General features: G+C 44.3%; 1 protein-coding gene across 1 annotated transcript in view; it reads right to left on the reverse strand.

Moving 5' to 3' along the window:
* The window catches only part of ssh2a (slingshot protein phosphatase 2a), a 166,514-nt gene extending 163,709 nt beyond the window's left edge, over positions 1-2,805 (reverse strand). The window contains exon 1 of the mRNA XM_070857105.1: positions 2,565-2,805. Within this exon, the coding sequence (XP_070713206.1) occupies positions 2,565-2,627 (63 nt within the window). The 5' untranslated portion in view covers positions 2,628-2,805. The remainder of the gene's footprint in view (positions 1-2,564) is intronic.
* Positions 2,806-22,256: the final 19,451 nt, after the last annotated feature.

A 22,256-nucleotide genomic window follows, 5' to 3' on the forward strand; every position in this document is an offset into this window, starting at 1 on the left:
GGTCCAAACTTTAAAATGCAGTGTACAGATCATCTGCTTTGTTTACAACTAAAAACATTTCAACATATACTCAGAAAAAGATGCAAACACTGCATTCTGGATTCAATGTATTCCTTTTATGCGGAGTGAAACTTGGTGTAACTACATCAACAGAAAATTATGAAATGATGATAGAATGGAATATTACCTGATCAGTTTTGTCTGGTGGTGTGTATAAAATCTTATTTAAATTTGTCATATTAACTGACTGGGATTTTACTATACAGCCATAAGAAATTCATTGCCAAAATAATTAAAAGCAATTGTATATGGAAAAAAAGTGTGTGCCAACTTTCGGACACAAAAGCAGTTTTATCACAATGTAGCCATTTGCTCTTTCAGAACTGATGTAAAAACAAACAGGATAAATTAAACAAATTCACATGTCCTCAAACAGAGGTGTCCACTGCATGGGTTACATAGGAATGCACAATTAAGCCTCGGGAATCAACATAACAAGTTTAAATAAATGTTACTACTGATTTGCATAAATTCATACCAACAGATTTTGATGGTCTTGATTTAGGATTTATCCACCAATTAAACAAACACTAAAAATACAAACAAGAAACCAACAAATAAGACTCCATTGCCAGGGCTTGGGGCCACAACTTGGGACAAAGCTGTCCCAGATTACAGTGGAGCAGGATATCTGTGGACGGGTTGAGTAACAATGGCGTTGGCAATAGCGGATCCCAACACTAACCGCTGCGGTGTCAACAGTCATTGCGACGCCATCGATGATGCAGGTCGTACACATTGCCAATAGTTACTCCAAATTGCGCCTCTATAGAAAATGCATTTTGCAAAGGCCTTTTGTCCTTTTTTTTTTAAAAAAAAGGACTTGCTCCTATCAGATGAAGATATTACAGTCTTAAGATATTAAAAGCACTATACTGCAGTCAGTGCATTTCAGCAAGCAAATATTGCTCCATAGAAACATAGAAAATAGGTGCAGGAGTAGGCCATTCAGCTCTTCGAGCCTGCACCGCCATTCAATAAGATCATGGCTGATCATTCCCTCAGTATCCCTTTCCTGCTTTCTCTCCACACCCCTTGATACCCTTAGCCGCAAGGGCCATATCTAACTCTCTTGAATATATCCAATGAACTGGCATCAACAACTCTTTGCGGCAGGGAATTCCACAGGTTAAGAACTCTCTGAGTGAAGAAGTTTCTCCTCATCTCAATCCTAAATGGCCTACCCCTTATCCTAAGACTATGTCCCCTGGTTCTGGACCTCCCCAACATTGGGAACATTCTTCCCACATCAAACCTGTCCAGTCCCGTCAGAATCTTATACGTTTCTATGAGATCCCCTTTCATCCTTCTAAACTCCAGTGAATAAAGGCCCAGTTGATCCAGTCTCTCCTCATATGTCAGTCCAGCCATCCCTGGAATTAGTCTGGTGAACCTTCGCTGCACTCCCTCAATAGCAAGAATGTCCTTCCTCAGATTAGACCAAAACTGACCGCAATATTCCAGGTGAGGCCTCACTAAGGCCCTGTACAGCTGCAGTAAGACCTCCCTGCTCCTATACTCAAATCCCCTCGCTATGAAGGCCAACATACCATTTGCCTTCTTCACCACCTGTTATATCTGCATGCCAGCCTTCAATGACTGATGAACCATGACACCCAGGTCTCATTGCACCTCCCCTTTTCCTAATCTGCCACCATTCAGATAATATTCTGCCTTCATGTTTTTGCTCCCAAAAATGGATAACTTCACATTTATCCACATTATACTGCATCTGCCATGCATTTGCCCACTCACCTAACCTGTCCAAGTCACCCTGAAACCTCTTAGCATCCCCCTCACAGCTCACACCGCCACCCAGGTTTAGTGACATCTGCAAACTTGGAGATATTACACTCAATTCCTTCATCCAAATCGTTAATGTATATTGTATACTCCAAAAAAAGACAGTCAACGTACTTGAAGCAAATATTGCTCTTAAAAAAAACATTTGAAGTATGTGTGCACGTGGACTAAAAGTAACTATGGAAAAAGAGAAGGGCCTATCCCTTGATATCCAAACAGGAACATATAAACACAAGTGAACAATTACAAATAGCGCCTAAACAGCCATTAATTGTATTCAACAATACACCCCTGTATGTGACGGGAATAGGAGAATAAATAATTCGTCCAGTACACTTTAAAGGAGGGAAGAGGATGAGACAACTATCGGGGATATGGTACAACAATGCGAGTAAATAATTCCTCCATTATATTTTTAAAAAGAGGGGAGGATGAGAGAACTATCAGGAATACGGTATAACAATATGGGCAAATAATTCCTCCATTATATTTAAAGAGGGGGGGGGGGGGATGGGAGGAGGAGGCGAAACGTTTTCAAATTCTAAAACGGTTTATTTTTAAACCGAGTGCGCGTGAGCGTTACGGCAACGGAGCTCCGTCTCGAGGCGGGAGGGCCGAGCTGCGCAAGCGCAGTTGGCCCGCGAGCGCCTTCTGCGACGATAAACAGACGACGACCGCTGACAGAGAGAAAAAATACTCACCGAAACACAAGGGCTGGAGGTGCTGCTGGGTGTCGGAGACCGCTGCACCGTTACTAAAGCCATCTATAGAGTCCCGTACACGACCAATCTCATTCTTAAACGGGAGGTCGCTGGATATTTGTACTTTTTTTTTGTGTGTGTGTGTATATAAATATCTAATGGTCAAACACGGCGAATCCGAAACACCAACGCCCTGCCGAGCGGTGCCTCGCGCTCTCCGCCTCCAGCCGACTCTGCCGTTTCTACCCTGGGCACTGCGCACGCGCGGAAGATTTGTCTGGTCAACAAAACTTAACTCTTTCAAGGGTTTTTCGTTTTTTCTTTAAAAGCAATCACATGTGGAAGGCATAAATGAACAGAGGAATCGTGAAATTCTGCAAACAACCTAAATGCAACAAAAAAAATACCACAACAGTCCAGTATCAAGATAACAGTGAAAGGTTGTTAGATGAATTATGGGAATCCTTCTTCAAGTCCTTTTGAACAGGGGGACATGGAGTTAATTTTCACCCCTGTTTGTGTGCCACTTAGTGCTGAGCACAAACAAAGAAAACACCCCATTGGATGTTTAAAAATGTGTTTAAAAAAAACCTATACATGCCTAAATTTAATAAGAAATATGAACTCTTCCGTCAACAGATTATAATCCTTGGTGTGTTCAGATAGCTGACCTCAGTCAAGCCGAGAGTACTACAGTCAGCCTTCGTGTCCCTAGGCTAGATAAAAGGAAAAATCAGCCAGGGTTTCTGCTGTTGACTCCTATCCAGTATCCCTATTGGAAAGTGATAAATATTAGTTGAAGATAGAGTTGGATTCAAACGTGATGTTCCCCATTGTTAAATAGTCCATCGAAACTCACGCATAAAGAATGACCTCTTGTGCAAAGTAAAAGAGGACTGCTGGCATCAATTGAACTTATATATATACTCCAGTACAGAAGTAATGGGTGGGTGAGTAATGTAATCATTGAGATTTATAATTATCACTCACTACTGTATAATTAAGGATTTTTTGTCAAATCTTTTCTTTTTCATTTTCTTCCTTTGCCCCACACCTCATCCAGTACTAGTTGTCAGATTAGCAGTCAGTTCAAATATAAGAACATCATAATCAAATCCAATTCTATTTATGCCCAGCATCTATACTGATGAATTCTAAAAAGGGAGTACTGATAAGATAGCTAGGTGGATACCAAATTAACTAAACACTGTCGGGCCGTTTAACCTTCAGGCAGCAAAGCGATCACTGATTAGCCGCTGATGCTATGGCTATAGGTGCACGAGGCCGCCTCCTCTGCCATCGTCCTGCGGGTTGAGGTGGTAGCATGGGTTCATCCTCCTCATCCTTGTCCTCATTGTCAGCCTCCTCCTCCCCGCTCCCCCCCTCCTTCTCCCCTCAGGAGGATCTTCAATGTCCAGTACATGTTCTCTCAAGATGGCCGAGTTGTGCAGCATGCAGCACACGACAGTGAACTGACCGACGTGGTGAGGGGCATATTGCAGGTAGCCTCCAGAGTGGTCCAGGCATCGGAAATGCTGCTTCAATATGCCAATTGTCCGCTCTATGATGCTCCATGTCGTTATGTGCGATATGTTGTACCGACACTGTGGCTCAGTGTGGGATTTGCGTAGGGAGGTCATAAGCCAGGTGGCGAGCCCATACGTTTTGTCCCTGAACAACCAGCTGTGCCCTTCTCGCAGATCCTGAAACATCGCAGATATAACGCTCTCATGTAGGATGAAAGCATCATGGATGCCACCTGGATAATTAGCATCCACTGCCATGATCCGATGTATATCATCGCAGATGAGCTGGACATTTAGGGAGTGGAACCCTTTCCTGTTGCGATAAACCGCGGGTTTGTCCAACGGTGCTCTCAAAGCGATGTGAGTACAGTCAATTGCACCCTGTACCTTTGGGAAACCAGCAATTCTGGAGAACCCCACAGCCCTGTCTTGCATTGCCTACGTGATCATAGGGAAATTGATGAATGGTCCCTTTTGGCATACAGTGCAGCAGTCACCTGTCGAATGCAGCAATGTGTGGCTTGCTGCGAGATACAGCATCTGTCCCCAGTTGCTGCTTAAAATGAGCCATAAGCATAGAAGGCAAGTGCTGCAGTGACCTTCACTTCCACAGGTAGAGCCTGTCACATCTTGGCTGTTTTCTGCTCTGATTAGTTGGCAGATCTCTGTAATGACCTCCTTTCTAAATCGCAGCCTCACTCAGGTGTAGGTATGAGTACCTGTCCCGATAGATTCGATCAGGGTATGGCCTCCTCCCCATCAATCTCCAAGCGATCTGGTTTCTGCGATGGTGGCATCGTATTATCCGTCGCCTCTGCATGGCATGCATGCAAATTAACCTTATGACATGAGGCATAGTCAGAGTTGCATCCATAATTATTATTCTTAATTTTGTTATTGTGAGACAGTATCTACTGAAGCACTCACACCGTTGCTGGGTGATGCCCTAGTAAAACGGATCACACCCTGGTCTGTGCATGCATAATACTACTGTCTCTATGGAGACGCAATGCACAGTGATTTATGGCATTATTTATAGCTTTTTCCGAAATGCGTATGTTTGCTGCTGTACCGTCTGATGCACAGTTCGGAGTGCATGCTGGCAGGATCGCTCCCTCGGCCGGCCAGAAACACAGGAGATCGGCTTGGAAAGAAGTCTCGGGGTGGGAGTGGAATCCAAGCGCTGAGCTCCTGTGCTTGTGTTCAGCCGAGGAAGCGATCCTGCCGCCGGCCAGACGGCACTCCTCCGACCTGTGCCTGGAGCCCTGTGAGCAGAGATTCTGTGGTGGGATCACAATTTGTCCATTCTCAAAAACATTCTGTGGGAAAAATTAATTTCCCAAGTTATTTTCCGAGTTCCCTCTGCAAAAATCATCATGAATTTTTGTTTTAAATTATCTTCTTCCCTCACTCCAAAAACTCAGAAATATATTCAGCGCCAATTTCCTTAAGTTAACGTAGGGTTTTTCTGATCGGTACTTAAGGTCACTGTGCGCTGTTCTGAAAAAAATCAGTGCTGGCAAAAATCGGTTAAATGGTCAAAAACGACGTGAAAATCAGTTTTCACCCGGACCTGCATCAAAAAGTCTGGTGTACAAAAAATCCGGTGCTGACAGTTGCTGCCGCCGTACAAACTTTGAGGAAAGTTGCAAAATCAAGATTACTCCAAAAAAAAATCAGCGGACGCTAAAAAAACAGCACCCAATGGTAGCGAAAATAAAGCCCTATGTGTTCGGTGTTCAGAAAATATCAACAAGACTTGAAGAGATTATTTACTTGGGCAAAGGAATGGCAAATTGAGTTTAACTTAGAAAAGATTCAGGGACAAACAAAATGGTGACTATGCGTATATAGAGCGAGAAATTCGGTTTTCAGCAAAAGCGGTATTTATTTCGCCAACATTACCGTTTTCGCTTTGCTACCACTAGTAGGCCAGAAATTCAACCTTTAATTAGCACAGCGATAATAATCGGCGTTGCACAAGGATTCGCAGTGCAAACCGCAATCCTCGCCAACTTTAGGCCGATAGCACTGCGAGAGAGGCCTGGCGAGGGGAGGGAAAACACCCCCCAAAAAATTGAAAAAAATAAAATAAAATTCACAAAATATTCATAAGACACTTATCTATCGAATCGCTGAAAAAGAATTTAAAAATAAAAACGTTAACTTAGCTTTTTTGCAGGTCTTCATACTTATCGCTGCTGGCAGGGCTGCACGACAGGTTTTACCCTGTTGGTATTCTGAGTGCAGAATACTGGTGCGGAGAGAGATAAATTTTTGACGAAAATGCTATTTCGGGTCTTGCACGGCGGCGCTCCTCTCCCCAAGCGGTATGTGGAAAGCACCACAGCAAAACGTCACTGAATTTCCCACTGACCAATTTTTCGCCTAATATGGTGAAATATCGCCAAAAACCCTGTTGCATAGTCGCCGAATTTCTAGCCCATTATGTCCTATTTTTGTAAATAAATAGATTTACATTAAAGAGTGAAAGGAAAGAAAGATTTGGGTGTGATTGTTGATCATTCTCAGAAAGCAAGAAGGATTTGCATTTATACAGCACCTTATTGAGTTCTCAGCATGTCCCAAAGCACTTTCACAATCAATAAATTACATCTTAAGTGCTCTTGTTGTTATGTAGGCAAAGGCAGTAGACAATTTTAACATTGCAATGTCCCACAATCAACAAATGAGATGACTGACCAGTTAATTTGTTTTTTGTGTGATGAGTTGAAAGGAATTTTGGCCAGGGCCCAGAGAACTCACTGTACTTCAGAATCTTTTATATTCACCAAAATAACAGTAACCACACTTCAAAAGTAATTTATTGACTGTAATACACTTTAAGACATCCAGAGGACATGAAAAGTGCTATTTAAATGCAAGTTCCTTTGTTCATTTTTTATTTAGTGTTATTTCATTGAACTCCTTTCAAGTAAGTTGGTGATTATCTGGCAGGAAGCGGGATTGAAGGTAGATTTAGCTAAAGATGACATGGTATATAACACAAAATGCCAAACTTCCTCCAAATATCCTTTGACTGCACCTTCTAAACCCACAACTTCCACAAGGGCAGCAGGTGCATGAACATAAGAAATAGGAGCAGGAGTAGGCCATATGGCCCCTGGAGACTGCTTCCCCTTTCAATACAATCATGGCTGAACTTCTACATTAACTCTACTTTCCCGCCCTCTCCCCATATTCCTTGATTCCCTTCGTGCCCAAAAATCTATCAATCTAAATCATGCATATACTCATTGGCTGGGCATCCAAAGCCCTCTTGGGCAGAGAATTCCAAAGATTCACAACCCTCAGTGAAGAGATTTCACCTCATCTCAGACCTAAATGGCCGACCCCTTATCTTGAGACTATGTCCACTAGTTCTGGACTCTCCAGCCAGGGAGAAAAGCCTCTCAGCATCTCCCCTGTCAAACCCTCTAAGAACGTTATACTTTTTAATGAGATCATCTCTCATTCTTCTAAACTCCAGAGACTATAAGCCCGTTAAACTTAATTTCTCCAGCCCTCTCATCCCAGAAATCAATCTGGTGAACCTTCATTGCACCCCATTTAAGACAAGTATATCATATCTTAGGTAAGGAGACCAAAACTGTACACAGTTCTCCAGGTGTGGTCTCACCAAAGCCCTATATAATTGCAGCAAGACGTCCTTACTCATACTCCAAACCCTTTGCAATAAAGGCTAACATACCATTTGCCTTCCTAATTGCTTGCCATACCTGCCTGTTTAGTTTCTGTGATTCGTGTACAAGGACACCTAAATCCCTCTGAATACTAACATTTACTAGTCTCACCTTTTAAAAAAAATATTCTGCTTTTCCATTTATCCATCAAAGTGGATAACTTCACACTTCCCCACATTATATGCCATCTGCCACATTTTTGCCCAATCACTTAACCAGTCTTTATCCCTTTGCAGACACATTACATCCTCCTCACAGCTTACTTTCCCACCTAGCTTTATACCATCAGCAAACTGGATATATTGTACTCGATCTCCTCATCCAAGTCATTGATATAGATTGTAAATAGCTGAGGCCTAAGCACTGATCCTTACATAAGAACATAAGAAATAGGAACAGGAGTAAGCCATACGGCCCTTCGAGCCTGCTCCGTCATTCAATAAGATCATGGCTGATCTGATCATGGACTCAGCTCCACTTCCCTGCCCGTTCCCCATAACCCCTTATCCCCTTATCGTTTAAGAAACTGTCTATTTCTGTCTTAAATTTATTCAATGTCCCAGCTTCCATAGCTCTCCAAGGCAGCGAATTCCACAGATTTACAACTCTCTGAGAGAAGAAATTTCTCCTCATCTCAGTTTTAAATGTGTGGCCCCTTATTCTAAAATCATGCCCTCTAGTTTTAGTCTCCCCCATCAGTGGAAACATCCTCGCTGCATCCACCTTGTCAAGCCCCCTCATAATCTTATACACTTTGATAAGATCACCTCTCATTCTTCTGAATTCCAATGAGTAGAGACCCAACGTACTCAACCTTTCCTCATAAGTCAACCCCCTCATCTCCGGAATCAACCTTGTGAACCTTCTCTGAACTGCCTTCAAAGCAAGTATATCCTTTCTTAAATATGGAAACCAAAACTGCATGCAGTATTGGAGGTGTGGCCTCATCAGTACTCTGTACAGCTGTAGCAAGACTTCCCTGCTTTTATACTCCATCCCCTTTGCAATAAAGGCCAAGATTCCATTGGCATTCCTGATCACTTGCTGTACCTGCATACTAACCTTTGGTGTTTCATGCACAAGTACCCCTAGGTCCAGCTGTACTGCAGCACTTTGCAATATTTCTCAATTTAAATAATAACTTGCTCTTTGATTTTTTTTCTGCCGAAGTGCATGACCTCACACTTTCCAACATTATACTCCATCTGCCAAATTTTTGCCCACTTACTTAGCCTGTCTGTGTCCTTTTGCAGATTTTTTGTGTCCTCACACATTGCTTTTCCTCCCATCTTTGTATCGTCAGCAAACTTGGCTACGTTACACTCAGTCCCTTCTTCCAAGTCGTTAATATAGATTGTAAATAGTTGGGGTCCCAGCACTGATCCCTGCGGCACTCCACTGGTTACTGATTGCCAACCAGAGACTGAACCATTTATTCCGACTCTCTGTTTTCTGTTAGTTAGCTAATCCTGTATCCATGCTAATATATTACTCCCAACCTTGTGCAGTAATCTTTTATGTCCAGTAACCTTTTATGTGCAGTAACCTTTTATGCAGTAACCTTTTAATTAATGGAATCCTTGCAGCATTCCATTAATTACACAACGCCACACAGCACTGCCTCCCAATTATCAAAATCCACAACGAGGTCTTGGACAACGTGGACCATTTTCCATACCTCAGGAGCCTACTGTCAGAAGAGCAGACATTGACGACGAGGTCCAACACCACCTTCAGTGTGCCAGTGCAGCCTTCGGTCGCCTGAGGAAGAGAGTGTTTGAAGACCAGGACCTCAAATCTGGCACCAAGCTTATGGTCTACAGGACAGTAGTGATACCCGCTCTCCTATATGGCTCAGAGACGTGGACTATATACAGAAGACACCTCAAAACACTGGAGAAGTACCACCTACACTGCCTCCGCAAGATCCTGAAAATCCATTGGCAGGATAGACGCACCAATGCAGTGCTCTCACTCAGGCCAACATCCTCAGCATTGACATGCCCGATCGGCTCCGTTGGGTGGGCCGCATTGTCTGCATGCCCGACTCGAGACTCCCAAAGTAAGCGCTCTACGTGGAGCTTCGACACGGCAAGTGAGCCCCAGGTGGGCAGAGGAAATGCTTCAAGGACACCCTCAAAGCCTCCTTGATAAAGTGCAACATCCCACCAACACTTGGGAATCCCTGGCCCATGACCGCTCAAAGTGGAGGAAGAGCATCCAGAAGGGCACTGAGCACCTCGAGTCCCATCACCGAGAGCAAGCAGAAATCAAGCGTACACTACGGAAGGAGCGTGCGTCAACCCAGGCTCCCCACTCACCCCTTCCTTCAACCACTGTCTGCCCCACCTGTGACAGAGACTGTAGGTCCTGCATTGGACTCTTCAGTCATCTGAGAACTCACTTTTAGTGTGAAAGCAAATCATCCTCGACTCCGAGGGACTGCCTATGATGATGATGATGATGATGATCCCTTTGCAGCCACTTTGCATCCTCCTCATAACTTACTTTCCCACCTAGCTTTATATCATCAGCAAACCCCTGGATATATTGCACTCTGTCTCCTTATCCAAGTCATTGATATAGATTGTAAATAGCTGAGGCCTAAGCACTGATCCTTGCAGCACTCCACTAGTTACACCCTGCCATCCCAAAAATGATCCGTTTATTCCTATTCTCTGTTTTCTGTCTGTTAACCAATCCTCAATCCATGCCAATATATTACCCCCAATCCCATGCTGGTGTGCCCATGAGCATGGGAACACCAACACCTTCAGGTTTCCCTCCATGTAACATATCATCCCGAGTTATGGAATCGTAGAATGATATGGCACATATATTGCCATTCATTCATCATTGCAGGGTCAAAATTGTGGAACTCCCCACCGAACAGCACTTTGGGACTACCTTCACATGGACTACAGCGGTTCAAGAAGAAGACTGACCAGCACCTTCGCAAGGGCAACGAGGGACAGGAAATAAATGATGGCCTTGCCAGTGATGCCCATATAGAATCATAGAAATTTGCAGCACGGAAGGAGGCCATTTCGGCCCATCATTTCCACGCCGGCCGACAAAGAGCTATCCAGCCTAATCCCATTTTCCAGCTCTTGGTCCGCAGCTGTAAGTTACGGCAATTCAAGTGCACATCCAAGTACTTTTTAAATGTGGTGAGGGTTTCTGCCTCTACCATAGTGAGTTCCAGACCCCCACCACCCTCTGGGTGAAGACATTTCCCTTCAAATCCCCTCTAAACCTTCTACCAATTACTTTAAATCTATGCCCTCTGGTTGTTGAGCCCTTTGCTAAGGGAAATAGGTCTTTCCTCTCCACTCTATTTCGGTCCCTCATAACTTTATACACCTCAATAAGGTCTCCCCTTAGCCTCCTGTTCCAAAGAAAACAAACCCAGCCTATCCAATCTTTCCTCATAGCTAAAATTCTCCAGTTCAGGCAACATCCTTGTAAACCTCCTCTGTACCCTCTCTAGTGCAATCACATCTTCCCTGTAAGGTGGTGACCAGAATTGCATGTTGTACTCTAGCTGTGGCCTAACTAGTGTTTTAGTTCAAGCATAACCTTCCTGTTCTTGTATTCTATCCCTCAGCTAATAAAGGCAAGTATTCCCTCTGCCTTCTTAACCACCTGATCTACCTGGCCTGCTACCTTCAGGGATCTGTGGACATGCATTCCAAGGTCCCTTTGTTCCTCTACACCTCTCAGTGTCCTATCATTTAATGTGTGCCCTTGCCTGGTTAGACCTCCCCAAATGCATTACCTTACACTTTTCCAGATTGAATTCTATTTGCCACTGTTCTGCCCACCTGACCAGTTCATTAATATCTTCCTGCAGTCTACTGCTTTCTTCTTCATTATCAACCACACAACCGATTTTAGTATCATCTGCAAACTTCTTAACCATACCCCCTACATTCAATCCAAATCATTGATATATACCACAAAAAGCAAGGGACCTTGTACTGAGCTCTGCGGATCCCCACTGGAAACAGCCTTCCAGTCATAAAAACACCCATCAACCATTACCCTTTGCTTCCTGCCTCTGAGACAATTTTGGATCCAACTTGCCGCTTTGCCTTGGATCCCATGGACTTTTACTTTCCAAACCAATTTGCCATGTGGGACCTTATCAAAAGCCTTGCTAAAATCCATATACTCCACATCAAACGCAGTACCCTCATTGTTACCTCCTCAAAAAATTAAATCAAGTTAGTCAGACATGACCTTCCCTAAACAAATCCATGCTGACTGCCCTTGATTAATCAGTGTCTTTCTAAATGAAGATTTATCCCATCTCTTAGAATTTCTTACAATAATTTTCCCACCACCGAAGTTCAGCTGACTGGCCTATAATTACTATCCCGAGAATGAATAGAAAAAATATATATTGTTCAGCATACGGTACGAATTTCTGGAAGAAGTTTGTTATTTTGTATTATTGGATGTTTTTCCTGTTTTAAATCGCCTTCCTCAGAAATGTTGAATTGGGATAGGTGGAGGCCATGGCGCTGTAGCTGTGTATGATGTATTGGAAATGGGCTGAGCAGCCTTTTCCCATTTTATGATTTCTAATGTTCTAGATAGGAATTAGAAGTCCTTATATTTTCCCCCTTCCCGAGCCCAGTGAGGCTGAGGCAAATTCATTTAATCTCTGGCTGAGATGAAATGAATTAGCATGGACCAAAGATCAAACCTCATCTTCCTGATATGTATGACTCAGTGGCATAATAGATTGTGTGCTTGCCAACTAGCTCATGATGGGCAAGAATATTGTTTTGTATTAGGTCAATATTTAATTTGTACAAGAAGCAATGCAGCTGATCAATTTAGCCTGATGAGTAAATTAAAAATATGTTTATCTTGTCATTTTAATTAAATCGTGATGTGTTTGTGGCAGTACTGTGATAGTAGTTCTAATTTAGAGGTCCCTCTCAATTGAGATTTCACATATGAACAAATACTTCTATGGTCCTTTCTTTCATAGCTGGTTGCACGCCACGACATGCCTGAATGAGTAAATGTGAATTCAGTCATTGTAATTGTACTAAAATACCAGGAAATACATTTTGTTATAATTTTGAGAACTCGCATCCCAAAGACATGTGTGTTCCAGATGGTCTGTTGTGATCTGCTGCCAAAACATCCCTTCCATTGTTGAGAATCTTGGCTACCAGCCAGATCTGAAATTTCCAGGCTCAGAAGTTTTCATTCAGCGCCAGATGGTGACTGTTACAAAACAAGCATCCTGGGAGTGGATAGTTGAAAAGTTGGAATATGTATGATTTCATGTTTGGTCTTAGTTCTCAAACCCATTAAAAAAAACATAAGCACACTGTGCATCTCAAATATGGCTTTCATATTTTGGGTCACGGGCTTTATCCAATTGTTCCACATTACTTTTATCACATTCTTCAATAAACCTTGTTGATTTGTAAAGAAAGACTATAAACTATTATGATTATAAACTGCACTGTGACATACTTTAAATGTATTTTATAAACTGGCACGTGGCTGTGGCTTGTTGCCTTTTTATCAATGAAAGCCAAACCAAATAGTTCATATGTTCAAAACTTTCAGGCAATCAGCTTGAGAATGGAGCCAATTTTTTTTAAAGCATTTTGATGAACTACTAAGTTGTTAAGGTAAATTAAGGCACTATTGTAACATAATTATTGTGGTTTGGAATACCAGGACTATCTGACCTGAATGTTTCATCATTTTATGGCTAGATTCCTGACTGATAAGCCCTAAAAAAGCAATTGTTTCAACTTTGTTGTGGGCGAGGGGATCAATATTCTCAGACTTCCGATATATAATAATAATTAAAAGTCTTGCATATAGCTTGAACTTCCAGTTAGCGTCACACATAATTCCTGTAACATTTTACCTGTTACACTTTTTCGATAAGACCCCTATCATAAATTAGCAACTTACCAATCTTGTATCTATATATTGCACTTAGTACCCACTTGTTGTATTTCAGTGTCCCAAAAAAGAGGCAGAAAGCTTTGCTGGCCTTTCTGATCTTGTTACAGTGGCCTCGCCTAAGTTTAAGAGCTGTGCTGAGGATGTACAGGAATCTGCCATCTACAAAAAGCTCCCAACAATTATCCTCTAATTGACTTCAGAATGTACCTATTTAGAACACTTATCCATATGGAGAACCTGGGATAGGCCAGGTTAAATATAGGCCCATCTTAGCAGCTAAATATCAAAACTGTGCTATATGGTGTAGTTACCCATGAGAACCAACATGAGACATCAGCTAGAATCAGAAAGAAACAGCATAACTGGACACTGGTTAAAACAATGCAGATGTATCCACCTCATCTGCCCAGCTGAAGGAGGGTGGCTGGCTCCGAAGTATTAAACAAAGAGGAAACCATAAAAACAGCCTTGAACTACACACACTGACTCTTACAGGTTATATATATTTTTAAATTGTTTAGAATCACTATCTACTGCAGCTCAAGAAAGAAAATAAAGACTTGAATTTATAAAGCACTTTTCACAACCTCAGGATGTCCCAAAGTGCTTTACAGACAATTAAGTACTTTTGAAGTGCAGTCACTGTTGTAATATAGGAAACGCAGCAGCCAATTTGTCCACAGCTGGTTCCCACAAACAGCAATGAGATAATGACCAGACAATTTATTTTTTAGTGATGTTAATTGAGGGAAAAATTGTGGCTAGGACACTGGGGAAGACTCCCTTGCTTTTCTTCGAAATAGTGCCATGAATCTTTTATGTCTGCCTGAGAGGGCAGAACAGGCCTCGGTTTAATGTCTCATCTGAATGGCAACTCTGTCAATGCCACAGTCCCTCAGTACTGTGATACATAGAAACATAGAAAATAGATGCAGGAGTCGGCCATTTGGCCCTTCAAGCCTGCACCGCCATTCAATAAGATCATGGCTGATCATTCCTTCAGTACCCCTTTCCTGCTTTCTCTCCATACCCCTTGATCCCCTTAACCGTAAGAGCCATATCTAACTCCCTCTTGAATATATCCAGTGAACTGGCATCAACAACTCTCTGCGGCAGGGACTTCGACAGGTTAACAACTCTCTGAGTGAAGAAGTTTCTCCTCATCTCAGCCCTAAATGGCTTACCCCTTATCCTAAGACTATGTCCCCTGGTTCTGGACTTCTCCAACATCGGGAACATTCTTCCCGCATCTAACCTGTCCAGTCCCATCAGAATCTTATAAGTTTCTATGAGATCCCCTCTCATCCTTCTAAACTCCAGTGAATAAAGGCCCAGTTGATCCAGTCTCTCCTCATATGACAGCCCAGCCATCCCTGGAATCAGTCTGGTGAACCTTCGCTGCATTCCCTCAATAGCAAGAACGTCCTTCCTCAGACTAGGAGACCAAAACTGAACACAATATTCCAGTTGGGGCTTCACTAAGGCCCTGTACAACTGTAGTAAGACCTCCCTGCTTCCATATTCAAATCCCCTAGCTATGAAGGCCAACATACCATTTGCCTTCCTTATCGCCTGCTGTACCTGCGTGCCCACTTTCAGTGATTGATGAACCATGACACCCAGGTCTCGCTGCACCTCCCCTTTTCCTAGTCTGCCGCCATTCAGATAATATTCTGCCTTCGTGTTTTTGCCCCAAAAATGGATAACCTCACATTTATCCACATTATACTGCATCTGCCATGCATTTGCCCATTCACCTAACCTGTCCAAGTCACCCTGCAGCCTCTTAGCGTCCTCCTCACAGCTCACATCGCCACCCAGTTTAGTGTCATCTGCAAACTTGGAGATATTACACTCTATCCCTTCTTCCAAATCGTTAATGTATATTGTAAAGAGCTGGCATCCCAGCACTGAGCCCTGCGACACTACATTGGTCACTGCCTGCCATTCTGAAAAGGACCCGTTTATCCCGACTCTCTGCTTCCTGTCTGCCAACCAGTTCCCTATCCACGTCAGTATATTACCCCCAATACCATGTGCTTTGATTTTGCACAACAATCTCTTGTGTGGGACCTTGTCAAAAGCCTTCTGAAAGTCCAAATACACCACATCCACTGGTTCTTCCTTGTCCATTCTACTAGTTACATCCTCAAAAAATTCCAGAAGATTCGTCAAGCATGATTTCCCTTTCATCAATCCATGCTGACTTGGTCCGATCCTGTCACCATTTTCCAAATGCGCTGCTATTTCATCCTTCATAATCGATTCCAACATTTTCCCCACTACTGATGTCAAGCTAACCGGTCTATAATTACCTGTTTTCTCTCTCCCTCCCTCCTTTTTTAAAAAGTGGTGTTACATTAGATACCCTCCAGTCCATGGGAACTGATCCAGAGTCGATAGATTGTTGGAAAATGATCACCAATGCATCCACTATTTCTAGGGCCACTTCCTTGAGCACTCTGGGATGCAGACTATCAGGCCCCGGGGATTTATCGGCCTTCAATCCCATCAATTTCCCTAACACAATTTCCCGCCTAATAAGTATATCCTTCAGTTCCTCCTTCTCACTAGACCCACTGTGCTCTAGTACCTTCGGAAGATTATTTGTATCTTCCTTCGTGAAGACAGAACCGAAGTATTTGTTCAATTGATCTGCCATTTCTTTGTTCCCCATTATAAATTCACCTGAATCTGACTGCAAGGGACCTACGTTTGTCTTTACTAATCTTTTTCTCTTCACATATTTATAGAAGCTTTTGCAGTCAGTTTTTATATTCCCTGCAAGCTTCCTCTTGTACTTTATTTTCCCCCTCTTAATTAAATCCTTAGTCCTCCTCTGTTGAATTCTAAATTTCTCCCAGTCCTCAGGTTTGTTGCTTTTTCGAGCCAATTTATATGCCTCTTCTTGGCTTGAACACTATCCTTAATTTCTTTTGTTAGCCACGGCTGAGCCACCTTCCCAGTTTTATTTTTACTCCAGACAGGGATGTACATTTGTTGAACTCCATCCATGTGATCTTTAAATGTTTGCCATTGCTTATCCACCGTCAACACTTTGAGTATCGTTTGCCAGTCTATTCGAGCTAATTCACGCCTCATACCATCGAAGTTACCTTTCCTTAAGTTCAGGACCCTTGTTTCCGAATTAACTTTGTCACTCTCCATCTTAATAAGGAATTCTACCATATTATGGTCACTTTTCCCCAAGGGGCCTCGCACAACAAGATTGCTAATTAGTCCCTTCTCATTACACATCACCCATCTAGGATGGCCAGCTCCCTGGTTGGTTCCTCGACATATTGGTCGAGAAAACCATCCCTAATACACTCCAGGAAATCCTCCTCCACCGCATTGCTATCAGGTTAGCCCAATCAATGTGTAGATTAAAATCGCCCATGATAACTGCTGTACCTTTATTGCACACATCCCTTATTTCATGTTTGATGCTGTCCCCAACCTCACTGCTACTATTTGGTGGTCGATACACAACTCCCACTAGCGTTTTCTGCCCTTTGGAATTCCGCAGCTCCACCCATACCGATTCCATATCATCCTGGCTTATGTCGTTCCTTACAATTGCATTGATTTCATCTTTAACCAGCAACGCCACCCCGCCTCCTTTTCCTTTCTGTCTATCCTTCCTAAATGCTGAATACCCTTGGATGTTGAGTTCCCAGCCTTGGTCCCCCTGGAGCCATGTCTCTGTGATGCCAATCACATCGTATCCATTAACTGCTATCTGCGCAGTTAATTCATCCACCTTATTCCGAATACTCCTTGCATTGAGGCACAGAGCCTTCAGGCTTGTTTTTTTAACACACTTTGCCCCTTTAGAATTTTGCTGTAATGTGACCCTTTTTGTTTTTTGCCTTGGGATTCTCTGCCCTCCACTTTTACTATTCTCCTTTCTATATTTTGCTTCTGACCCCATTTTATTTCCCTGTGTCTCCCTGCATAGGTTCCCATCCCCCTGCCATATTAGTTTAACTATTCCCCCACAGCACTAGCAAACACTCCTCCTGGGACATTGGTTCCGGTCCTGCCCAGGTGCAGACCGTCCGGTTTGTACTGGTCCCACCTCGCCCAGAACCGGTTCCAATGTCCCAGGAATTTGAATCCCTCCCTTCTGCACCACTCCTCGAGCCACGTATTCATCTGAACTATCCTGCAATTCCTACTCTGACTAGCACGTGGCACTGGTAGCAATCCTGAGATTACTACTTTTGAGGTCCTACTTTTTAATTTAGCTCCTAGCTCACTAAATTCGCCTCGTAGGACCTCATCCCGTTTTTTAACTATGTCATTGGTACCTACATGCACCACGAGAACTGGCTGTTCGCACTCCCTTTTCAGAATGACCTGCACCCGCTCCTGACCCTTGCACCAGGGAGGCAACATACCATCCTGGAGTCTCGATTGCGGCCACAGGAACGCCTATTTATTCCCCTTACAATTGAATCCCTTATCACTATTGCTCTCCCACTCTTTTTCCTGCCTTTCTGTGCAGCAGAGCCAGCCACGGTGCCATGAACTTGGCTGCTGCTGCTCCCTCCTGATGAGTCATCCCCCTCAACAGTACCCAAAGCGGTGTATCTGTTTTGCAGGGGAATGACCGCAGGGGATCCCTACACTACCTTCCTTGCACTGCTCTTCCTGTTGGTCTTCCATTCCCTATCTGGCTGTGTACCCTTGACCTGCGGTAAGACCAACTCACTAAATGTGCTATTCACGTCATTCTCAGCATCGTGCATGCTCCAGAGTGAATCCACCTGCAGCTCCAGTGCTGCAACGCGGTTCGTCAGGAGCTGGAGGCGGATACACTTCCCACACACGTAGTCGTCAGGGACACCGGCGGCGTCCCTGATTTCCCATATAGTACAGGAGGAGCAGAACACGTGTCCGAGCTCTCCTGCCATGACTTAACCCTTAGATACACTTAAATTGGCAACAACAATGGTAAATGTTATTTACTGATAAAGTAAAGAAAAAGAAAAACTACTTACCAATCACCAGCCAATCACTTACCCACTTGGCTGTGACGTCACCTTTCGATTTCTTTCTACTTCTTTTTTGCCTTCTCCCTGTAGCTGCACAAACACGCCTTTATAGGCCTCTGCCGATCCCCGGACTCACGCCTCAGCGACCACGAACTCCCGCTGCCTTTATAGGCCTCTGCCGATCCCCGGACTGATGCCTCAGTGACCACGAACTCCCACTGCCTCTCGCGGCCTTTATAGGCCTCTGCCGATCCCCGGACTCACGCCTCAGCGACCACGAACTCCCGCTGCCTCTCGCGGCCTTTATAGGCCTCTGCCGATCCCCGGATGGTGTGTTAGTCTGTCAATCATACTCGTGCAGCCAGATTTGAGACTTTGGAACAGTTTGCCTGAACACATCGGCATGCTGATGTTGGTACACAAATGTAGTTGATGCGGGGAGGGGGGGGAGTGGTGTGGAGAGTCACCCATGGCATTAATCATATTCTTGCAACCAGATTTGCAATGAGACTTTGGAACTTTTGGCCTGCCCACTCTAATGGAGAATCTTTATGTACGAGTCCAAGCATTGAGTCATGACAGTCATCACTGCTGAGTCTGACCGACCCCCCCAGGGACATACTTCCAATGGGGTTCAATGAACAGTTTCCTCTTCGTAACCCTACTGTTCCCTGTTTGAGAACAGCTAACTCGATACATTTTAGCAATTAGAATCATGGAAATTTATAGCTCAGAAGGAGGCCATTCGGCCCATTGTGTCTGTTGTGTATCTGTAAAGCATGCACTCCCATGTTCTGCCACCAGGGAGTGCATCCCCTGAAGTCCCAAGGGATCCCAGCATCCCTTGGGAGCACTGTATATAAGCCGGCCCCTAAAGCCTGTTCCTCACTCTAGAGTGTCTTAATAAAGACTGAGGTCACTGTTACTTTAACCTCCCTGTGTGCAGTCTCATCTGTGTTAGGAACACAATAACTGGCGACGAGTATACAAATCCAATGCAAAGATGCAGCAAACTGTGAGCATCCTGGAGAAGTTCTCGGAGGGTGAGGACTGGGAAGCCTATGTCGAATGGCTAGACCAGTACTTTATAGCCAACGAGCTGGACGGAGAAGGAAGCACTGCAAAAAGGAGAGCGGTCCTCCTCATGGTCTGCGGGGCACTGACCTACAGCCTCATGAAGAATCTTCTGGCTCCAGTGAAACCCACAGATAAGTCGTATGAGGAGCTGTGTACACTGGTTCGGGAGCATCTTAACCCGAGGGAGAGCATGCTGATGGCGAGGTATCGGTTCTACATGTGCCAGCGATCTGAAGATCAGGAAGTGGCAAGCTACATTGCCGAGCTAAGGTGACTTGCAGGACAATGTGAGTTTGATGGCTACCTGGAGCAAATGCTCAGAGACTCTTTTTACTGGGCATTAGCCACAAGACTATCCTATGAAAACTTTTAACTGTAGACACCGACCCTCAGTAAGGCCATTGCGGTAGCACAGGTGTTTATGTCCACCATTGATAATACCAAACAAATCTCTCAGCACACAAGTGCTAACAATGTTCATAAATTAACTGGAACTGTGTTTGCGAGCAGAAATGTACAGGGCAGAAACCACGAGTCTGCAACTGCCAGCAGGCCTCAGGTGACCCAAATGACTCAGAGTCCACAACAAAGGATGAATGCAAGGCAATTCATACCTTGTTGGCATTGTGGAGACTTCCATTCAGCCCATTCATGCCATTTCAAAGGGTATATGTGCAAGAGCTGTGGAACAATGAGGCATGGGGCACCTCCAATGAGCTTGCATATGTGCTGCAAGCTCTGCAAAACCTGCTAACCACTGGCAGAGGAAGATCGGTCCATGGTGGATCAAAGCAGTTTCGAACCTCAGAGAGAGGAGGCAGATGCTGAAGTACACAGGGTGCACACATTTTCAACGAAATGTCCACCTATAATGCTAAATATAAAATTGAATGGCTTACCCGTAGCCATGGAACTGGACACTGGCGCTAGCCAATCCATCATGAGTAAAAAGATGTTTGAGAGATTGTTGTGCAACTCAGACCAGCCTCGAGCTCCATCCACACGAAACTGAGTACGTACACTAAAGAGCTTATCACTGTCCTGGGCGGCGCCATGGTCAAGGTCACCTACGAGGGCACGGTGCACGAACTGCTACTCTGGATTGTCCCGGGCGATGGCCCCATACTGCTTGGAAGGAGCTGGCTGGGCAATATCTGCTGGAACTGGGATGACATCCGAGTGCTATCACATGTTGATGGGGACTCATGTACCCAGGTTCTTAACAAATTTCCTTCCCTTTTTGAGCCAGGCATTGGAAACTTTTCCGAGGCGAAGGTCCCAGAGGCACGACCCATTCACCACAAGGCGCGAGCGGTACCTCACATGATGAGGGAGAGAGTGGAAATCGAGCTGGACAGGCTGCAAGGCAAGGACATCATCCCCCCAGTGGAATTCAGTGAGTGGGCCAGCCCAATTGTTCCAGTACTCAAAAGTGATGGCACGGTCAGGATTTGCGGCGATTATAAAGTAACTATTAATCATTTCTCGTTACAGGATCAATACCCGCTACCTAAGGCAGACAACCTATTTGCGACGCTGGCAGGAGGCAGGACGTTCACCAAGCTCGACCTGACTTCGGCCTACATGACGCAGGAACTGGAGGAGTATTCGAAGGGCCTCACCTGCATCAACACGCACAAGGGACTGTTCATCTACAACAGATGCCCATTTGGAATTCGGTCGGCTGCAGCGATTTTCCAGAGAAACATGGAGAGCCTACTCAAGTTGGTACCACACACGTTGGTTTTTCATGACGACATATTGGTCACGGGTCGGGACACCGTCGAGCACCTACAAAACCTGGAGGAGGTCCTCCAGCGACTGGATCGTGTAGGGCTGCGGCTGAAGAGATCGAAATGCGTCTTCATGGCAACAGAAGTGGAGTTTTTTTGGGGAGAAAGATCGCGGCGGATGGCATTCGGCCCACAGACTCCAAGACAGAGGCTATCACAGAGTTACGGTCGTTCCTGGGACTCCTCAACTATTTTGGTAACTTCCTACCGGGGTTAAGCACCCTCTTAGAGCCCCTATATGTGTTATTGTGTAAAGGTGAGAACTGGGTATGGGGGGAAAAAAAATGTAATTGCTTTTGAGAAAGCCAGAAACATTTTATGCTCCAACAAGCTGCTTGTGTTGTATAACCCGTGTAAAAGACTTGTGCTAGCATGTGATGCGTCGTCGTACGGAGTCGGGTGTGTATTACAACAAGCTAACGTTGCGGGGAAGTTGCAACCTGTCGCCTATGCTTCCAGGAGCTTGTCTAAGGCCAAGAGGACCTACAGCATGATTGAGAAAGAGGCATTAGCGTGTGTGTTCGGGATAAAGAAAATGCATCAGTACCTGTTTGGCCTCAAATTTGAGCTGGAAACCGATCACAAGCCGATCATATCCCTGTTCACTGAAAACAAGGGGATAAATACCAATGCCTCAGCCCGCATA

The sequence above is a fragment of the Pristiophorus japonicus genome, chromosome 16 (assembly GCF_044704955.1).
Source record: "Pristiophorus japonicus isolate sPriJap1 chromosome 16, sPriJap1.hap1, whole genome shotgun sequence".
Taxonomy (NCBI): Eukaryota; Metazoa; Chordata; class Chondrichthyes; family Pristiophoridae; genus Pristiophorus; species Pristiophorus japonicus.